Source organism: Arachis duranensis, chromosome 5 (assembly GCF_000817695.3).
Source record: "Arachis duranensis cultivar V14167 chromosome 5, aradu.V14167.gnm2.J7QH, whole genome shotgun sequence".
Lineage (NCBI taxonomy): Eukaryota > Viridiplantae > Streptophyta > Magnoliopsida > Fabales > Fabaceae > Arachis > Arachis duranensis.
The window spans coordinates 7909656-7918213 of record NC_029776.3 but is presented as its reverse complement, the minus strand read 5'-3'; the positions used below and the strand labels follow the sequence as shown (position 1 = coordinate 7918213).

The following is an 8558-nucleotide window of genomic DNA, read 5'->3' as shown; positions in this document are numbered from 1 at the left end:
TGTTAGTTTTCACTTTTCCCCCCATTCCTTCTCTTTCATTCAAATTAAAACTCATTTTCATTATACATTAATCGCTGTTATGTTGTTCATCCCTATTAGCTGTATTTGGGTTTTGTAAATTGTAATATGAAAGCTGGAGCTTGAGCCATTTAAGATCACGGCAGAATTTATGGTGTTCATTGATTTGAATGTTGTAATTTACACGTCTACCTTACTAGGTGGGATCATTCTCCATTGGGCCACGTTTATTTTATCAGAACAACACTCTTGCATATCGAATAATGTTATTATTTCCAATTCTGCATTTTTCAGAATCTTCTCCAAATGGTATACAACTATTTAAAATATAATGTTGTCAGTATAAACACAATGTTCTTCCTAATTAAGTGCAAACACAAACCTTCCTCATGATTGTCTGTTTATATTTACTGAGTTTATTTTTTGTAGAACATTTACTGTTGTGCGCTGATTGATTATTTAATTTTGTCTCAGGATACCTTGGAATGGGAAACAGGATGTTTTGATTGACAGGTGAACAATTTCTCTACCCACCTTGATGGTTTCAAAGCTTTGATTGTAAGTGCATTTCTGTATATTTACAACGTGGGATTGACTGCGGTCGCTTGTCTTCACAGATTCGATGGGCGTGCTCTCCTTGATTTCATCCGTGATACTGGACATAGGCGTATCCAGGAAAAGTCCGAAGAAGAAGAAGAATTAGAAGAGTTTGTTAATTTTGAGCGTTATCGGGATTTAATAAAGCATCGGCGTAGAGGATGTCGGTACTTTTTTATTTCTCGATGATGTGTTTGCTTCTAATGACCTTTAATAGTACATTTTTTGTTGTCGTTTTCTGTAACTTTTCTATTCCTTCAACATTCTTTATTCATGATAAAGAAATACAAGATAAAAGGTTTATTTTTTCATATGTGAAGCTGATTTGACTTATAGGGATCAATTTTGTAGTTGAATTTACAAACTAGGTTTTAATTTTGATAGATACTGATGAGGAGGCTCTGCAACATGTAAATCAAGAGATGGAGGCCAAGGCTGCTGCTCCATTTGCATCAGACAGGTCAAAAGAGATTCCTTTTGTTCTATATAATTTGTTCTTTCCTTGTTTCGATGCTCATCAAACAGAAGCTTTAGGCATTTATCCATAGAAATTGTTTCTAAACATGTAAAGCTAATTCTTTGTGGTTACTAACAGCATTTATCTGCAACATTGTTCTGTTATTGTTGTATTTCATCACAGTTGATCTTCTTTATTTATATTCATGCAAACTTGTAGAGCTAACACGTCACAGCCTGCTGCAAACAAGGGATCGTACTCTCAGGTGGGATTTTCTTATGAAGGGAATGGAAAGGATGAATCCCAGATTTCAGATGATGAGGATGATAATGAGGAGGATGAAGATGATGAGGATGATGAGGATTTTAACAGTGATGATAGCAATGATGAAGGAATGGAAGTAATAGCTAAAGAATATGGGGTTAAAAGGTATGGTTGGCTTGTTTACATGGATAAGAAAGCTAAGGAGGAAGAAAAAAGGCAAAAAGAGGTGATCAAAGGTGATCCTGCAATTGTAAGTAAAAATCTGCATGTGATTATAAATGTTATTTGGTTGTGTATGTTTCAAGATGAATGTATTGATATTGTTGTATATATTATGAAATTTGTAGAGGAAGCTGAGTCGTAAGGAAAGGAGGAAAGCTTCTCAGATTGAAAGGGAGAGAGAAAGAGAAGCAATGCGGATATCTGGAACGCGTGTGCAGCATCACGACCCATACCGGTATAAAATATTGATATTTTTGTTTTTCAGAATGAGCAAAGAGAATATGAACTCCTGCTCAACAGATTGCTCCTGTATACCTGTCTTAGTGTTGCATTCAATATTTACATGCAGGGAATCTAGACAAAGTCCCACATATGAAGCTTATTCTCGATCTAGGAGGTATGTCTCTGTTTTCATACATCTGTTTGAGTGATATAATTTACGTTCGTTTTCTATCTCACTAGTACTCATCAAGCAAATCTTACTGGAGTGATGTTGTCTTTTGTCCTTTTAAAGGTCAAGGTCTAGATCACGGTCCTACTCTCCATCGTACTCAAGGCGCTACTCCCGTAGCGGTCATGCTGATGATATCCACCGAAGCAAACCGCGAACACCTAAAATAGAATACATTACTGAATTTGGGGGCTCTGGAGAAGCAAATGAACCCAGGCGGGAAGGATTTTCTCCACCACGATCTCCTCCATCTCAAGTTGATTCGTTAAACCGGTCGGAGCACTGGACCTTTAATTCTTGCCAAGATAGATTGGGCAGTCTTTTCTCTGCTGCAGCATATCACCGTATTATTGCCTGAGGCAATTTTTTATGGTTTAGAATAGATCAGGGCTAGGATTGTCGGGGTAACTGCCAAGAGGAGGAGGGCGGAGGCTTCCTATATGAAGCTCATTGTTCCCTAAAATGAATTTTGCATAACTACTTGTCAGTTGCCTGAAAATATTGCAGTTGTTTTATCTGATACCTAAACTGTCTTGCAGGTCATCTTCTGGTTTCATACTGGAGGCTTTGCATGTTGATCCTGCTTCTGGTGTCTCTGTTGAAAAGGATAAGGGTGCTAAAGTCTCAAAGCCATCTGTAATGGTTCTTGACCTGCTTGCTAAGGATACTGCAGAAAGTTTTTTCTAACTATACTTTTGTTTCTTCACCGTTGACGCCTCCTCTTTTCTTTTAAATGAGTTATGTGGATCTCTGTTCATTTTGTTATTGTTATTCTCTTCTCCACAGCACATCTTCAGCGCTAGCAAAATTGAAGGCAAGTGGTTCTGGAGGGTCTTTAAAACAACAAGGGGAGAAGAAAGAAACTCCACAAGAAAGGCTTAAAAGGATCATGAACAGACAACTGAACAAACAAAGTATGGTGGTTTGAGTGATTTGCTTTATTTGTACAAATGAAGAAATCTTCAACATCTGTGATATGGTGTATTCCTATTCATTTGCAGTCTCTAATAATTCTCAGAAAAATGAGTCTAGCATTAGATTTGTGTAAATCTGAAGCAGTTCCTAATGTGTGTTTGTATGTGCAGTTAAAAAGGATACAGCTGCAGAACTAGCTAAGAAAAGGGAGCAGGAGCGGCAGAGGCAGGAAAAGCTTGCTGAAACAAGCCGATTGAATCGCTATAGGCGGCGCAGCCGCAGCAGAAGTTATAGCCGCTCTCCTCCAAGGTAGTCTTTGTACATGTAATGCATATGTGTACTTAATGGAATCACAGGTTAAACAGTAAACTTTGATTTACTACTGTGGTTTTGCATTAAACTTTGATCAATATAACCCAAGTTTGGTCTAGTTGAAGTTCCTTGAGGAACATTAGTCTTTTATAGTCAAAGGCTTTTGTAATTGGTGTAACATTAGCATAAGATAATTAACGATAACTTTTGGGATTAATGACCATTTGAATAGGCTCTAGTTAATAAAATCATTGTTATTTCAGCAAATAAAGTCTCTGCTATTTTCAACCCTTTGGTTAAACACTATTATGCGAATAACTGCAGAAGATACAGGCGTAGTAGAAGTCGTAGTAGGAGCAGCAGGGGTTCTAGGAGATATTATTCTGGTTCTCGCTCCAGGTCTCGGTCCCATTCTCGCACCAGATCACGTTCGCGGTCCCGTTCCCGCTCTCGCTCTCCTTCATATTCCCGCTCACCCAGGTACTGCTTTTATTTTCACTTGCCCGTGCCTTGAAATTTATGCCGCTGCATACTGGCATCATCTCAATCATGAAAGACTGACACAGAAAGTTGACATTTCAGGATGAGAAACCGATCAAGGCACTGATGGATGAATGCTATGTGCATGTAGAAAGTCGGAGGGAGATTTATGTGCAATTTTTTTGTATATGATTTTCCTGCTCCCAAGTGTTTTATCGATGTGGTTAGTTGAGTTGTGCTGTTATTGTTAGGCAATATTTCTAAATCTGACAGTTAAACCAGTTTGTTAATGTATATTCAACAATTGATAACTTGTACGTTTATTTCCCTAGTCGTATAGGCACAAATTTATCATCGGCGAGAATCTCCATTCTCCTTAAAAATTAAAAATTTAGAACTTGGTTTTATGAAACGAAACATGTTCGACTCTGGTTTTTCAATTAGTAGATTAGTAGAAGTGAAACGATTTAATGGTAAGTCATGAGCTAATCAAAATATTATCCTGTAACTGGTAAGCCATGAACTCTGATCTTGGCAACCATTCATGCAAACCACACGGGTCATCCAGGCGCCTCTTTGGGCCTTGTCAATGGTCACACTATATATAGAAATCTGTCAATTTTGGTGGACGTGAATGTGGGAATGCTTGATATTGATATTGCAGTTTGGAATTTTTATGCCTTTCCGGTTATCCCTTTTCAAGCAGCAAAATAATAATGAAAATGTATTTCAGTATTGTCTTAAGGCCCTTTTTATTTAAAAAAAAAAAACGGATTTTTGGCCAGTCCTACATATAAATGTATAATGGAGTATTACTATTTTATACGTGGAATATGCAGAATTGAACAACCTAAATCTTTTCACAGGGACCAGTTTGACTATTAAACGACTTATAGTTAAGAAGAAAAATATTATCATAAATCTAAATAAGTCACGGATTTGAAGTTCTTGTGGAGCAGAGCCTATGCTATAATATAACCTTGGAAGTTCTAACTTTAAAAAATAGATGGAGGTGGGCAGAGTGAGACAGTGAGTGATGTGAATTATTATCAAGTGATAGAGTATGATGACAACGTGAAGACTCATATTTTGTGGGTGGGTTGACCGGTTGACCCTCGCCGCCCACACATCAATAATGCAAACACATTATTACCATTACCTTAATAAATGCTACCAAGATTTTGCCTCCATGTGTTGCTCTGCTCTGTTACTACATACTACTATTATGTTTTCTAATCAAAGTTATTCTCAAAAGTAATAAACAAACAAAACTACCACTTAAAAGGAACCAAAATTCATGAGATTTCTCTGATGCCCTCAAAACAAGGCAAGTTAGTACTTATCCCTAACAATATCTGTGATTTCAGTTTAGATTCCACTGCTCACTGCTACGCTTCAAATTTCTTAAGGAGTATATGCAGTTTGCTTGGAATATTGAACAATCTCAATCAAACTAAAAACTATTTTCTTATCTTATCTATATAGTAATTGATGTTATGATACTGAGAAGAAAACCAATTGCAGAGGAAATAAGTGGGTGCTTTATCTGTGAGGGTCCACCTTCAGGGATAAGAGAGGTGTCCTTTCCCTATATACCATGGCCTAATCAATTCAGTTTAATTCTCGATCTTTATTTTTCTCTCTACAAATTAATAGCTTATGCAATTTGATTTTGACTATACCTTTCATGGGACATGTTATGTGATTATGTAAGGAAGCACCCAACCCTATCATTATAATTTTTCTTTTGGTAGCTACAAATTAGTCGTTACACTATAGTCTCATTATTTCGAGCATAAAAAGAACAAGACAAGTTGTCATGGCGTATGTAACGGAGTACTAGTAAAGATAAAGATAGGTGTGAGCGTGAAACACATAATTGGGTATGCAAATTGGCAATAAGGTACATGGCTTCTTTTCGTGACACCCTTGTTATCTTTTTGTCTTTTGCATTTCTTGAACAACACGGGATTTTTCTAGTAAAGCTATGCCATCAAACCTCACTTCTAAAACTTCACTTTATTCCATCTTTTTCGCACCGCACGCGTTCTTCTTCTTCTTCTTCTGATCTTCACTTGTGAAAGTGACTCATTCATCACTCATCGCCATCCATCTTCGTTATTCTTAGCTTTACTTGATAGTTGATACCCTTAATCCCATAAAAGCATTCCTATTTGGAATATATAACAATATCTTTACACTCACACGAGGGGACCCTAACTAATATTCTTGTTTAACACTCAAATATGTAATCTAGTAACCTGTGATTTGACATCACATTTAGCTATCTAGCGAGCTCTAGGCAAGAATTAACAATTGGGTAGTAATTGGTACGCATTAGGCGACAATAATCTAAGTCCCTATGTCTATATCTCTCATTCTAGCTTTTAACGTTTTTGTTGGACTAGGTCTAGGAGATCCTTTTTTTAAATATCATATTAATTGATGTGAGGTTCTATAAGATTTATTTATGTTAAGAATGGAAATGATAAATAGTAGGAATGAATTATGTTATTTGTAAATCATTTCATACTAGCACTGCTGAATTGAAAAATATAATTTATATTTATTATGTCATTTTAATATTTTCATTTATTTGTATTTCCTTTTCCCTTGTCCTAGCTAGCTAGTGTGTAGCTAAGGAAACTAGATATGGAATGTCCTAGTTCCTAATGCAAAAAGTTAATTGGAGATATGTCACTTAAGTTAAAATTAATGTACATATATATTTATCTCTTTATATTCTTTTATACCATGTCTAAGAATGTGCTTAATTATAGCATAAAATAATGCCAGCTATTATTATTTTTTTCCCTCCTTTTCCTTTCTTGCGGTTGAAATGATTAGGCCTCTTTTTGGGTTGTAGGTAAGCAACTAATCACAGTTCACTAATAGCTGAAATACTTTGAAATTGTGTTTCGTTTTGCAGACTTTTCGTTAGCTTGACCCACTTAATTAAAATAAGCTAGCTAGCCACAAAGTTATATATATATAATAAAGTATAGCACATGGCGTGACATATCTTTTCTTGGACAACTTAATTAATCTATTTCTTACGTACCAATTAATATATAATGATATATATACATTATTAACAATAGTGATACTTATTATTAGTAGGCAAAGCTCGTTACCCTACATATAATTTATTTTCCTAGGCATGCATTATATCTCGCCTGCTATCACATGCATGTCCTAATAAATATAATCACATAAGTATGTAAACAATGCCAATTAGAACTGTCTATGCTTTCCCCTTTTATTTATTTGGTCTTTTTGGGGTGTTTATAAAGAGAGATTTCGGACCTCTCAAAATTTCAATTCTTTATTTCAAATCATGTCATCATCCTGTCATTTTTTTCCTTCCTACGTTTGGTAATTTTGTATCATTTTAAAGAAAAAAAATAGAAAAGTTCATATAGAGAAAATAATTTTTATTATGGTGGCAAATTTGATGTTTAACGAGAAAATAGAGAAAATACTCAGTTTAGTCTCTGAAATTATACTTGAGCCTCAATTTAGTCCTTAAACTTTTGAATTGACTTTGTGATGGAAACTATCGCAGGGACTAACATGGTTAAAATTTAAAAAGTTTAGAGATTAAATTGAAGCAATTAAAATTTTAAGGATTAAATTGAAGTTCAAGTATAACTTTAGGGGACCAAAAAGAAGATTTTCTCGAGAAAATAATGTATTTTAGTATTTCACAGATATATGGTTCAATGTAAAAATCATTCCTAACAATTTTATTTTGTCAAATTCTTTTTTGATAAACACAAACAATTTTTGTTTCTTAAATTTTTTTCACAAACTCAAATCGTCTATCTTTTTTGAAAAATAAAAAATCAGAGCGGCAAGATGCTCTAGGGATTTGCAGTGCTTAACGAAAAAAATAATAAAAGAATTAAGGAATATGGAAAAAACTCCCGCCCTGATTTTGACTATTTTTTTTTTAAATAAGAGATTGCCTTATCCATTTTACTATTTTATAATAAAGTATAATCATAAACTAATTATAATAGAATATTTTTTAATTTTGACTTGGTCAAAATCACTCTAATGTTAATCAAATGTCATTTTTTCCTTAATCAAATCATACGACAGTATATACGTGACAATATTATTCTTGCCCTGATTCATGTGAATTAGCCTAGCCTCATTGTGAATAATGTGCGTGATTGAGACGTAGAACACTCAGCAAATGAAAAAACATACAGGTTTCAGAAGATATGGCCTATATATGTACAATTCAGAACTAGCTTATGAACATGAAGAACCATGCACCCCTTCGATCGACCACATACAAGGGTCTTGTCTCTCCGTTGCTGCTTAATTGCAAACCAAATCACACTCAGAAATAGTAACAATTAATTGTCTTTAATCAATAATGTCCCTTATTCTCCCGACCCAGCAATGTCCAATGTGGTTACATGTCACGGTTAATCAATCAAGTATATATCACGTACCGTATACCCTATATTTATATATATGTTTTTTAATTTTTGAAAGAGCCACTGGAAGTTGGAACATATATATCTTGGAATGTTACACTGAAAATGGTCTAGAGGATTTGTTTGTTGAAAAATCAGTGGTTAATTAACAATAAAATTTTCAATTTTCTTTTGTAACGAAATTATGTATAATTTGAGAAAGACAAGCTATCTAGCAATAATGTAGCCCACAACCTCCATTTTGTAAACATTATTAACATTTAGTTGATTGTGTTGTTCCACTTGGATCCCCACATTATATATATTGGCTACTAGTAAGTCCACACAACAAGTTATGGAGAATCCCCAAACGGTTTCTCATTTGTATACACATTAAATAACCGTAACATTA

The 8558-nt window shown here is 34.7% G+C and overlaps 1 protein-coding gene across 1 annotated transcript in view; it reads left to right on the top strand.

The window, feature by feature from the left end:
• The window catches only part of LOC107487792 (uncharacterized), a gene marked incomplete in the record, with an annotated part of 4360 nt that extends 313 nt beyond the window's left edge, over positions 1–4047 (top strand). Inside the window, 12 exon segments of the mRNA XM_052262186.1 lie at positions 493–531; positions 636–778; positions 1000–1075; positions 1292–1586; positions 1684–1793; positions 1908–1955; positions 2073–2282; positions 2549–2649; positions 2795–2923; positions 3095–3233; positions 3561–3716; positions 3819–4047. Coding sequence (XP_052118146.1) covers positions 493–531; positions 636–778; positions 1000–1075; positions 1292–1586; positions 1684–1793; positions 1908–1955; positions 2073–2282; positions 2549–2649; positions 2795–2923; positions 3095–3233; positions 3561–3716; positions 3819–3843 — 1471 coding nt within the window.
• Positions 4048–8558: the final 4511 nt, after the last annotated feature.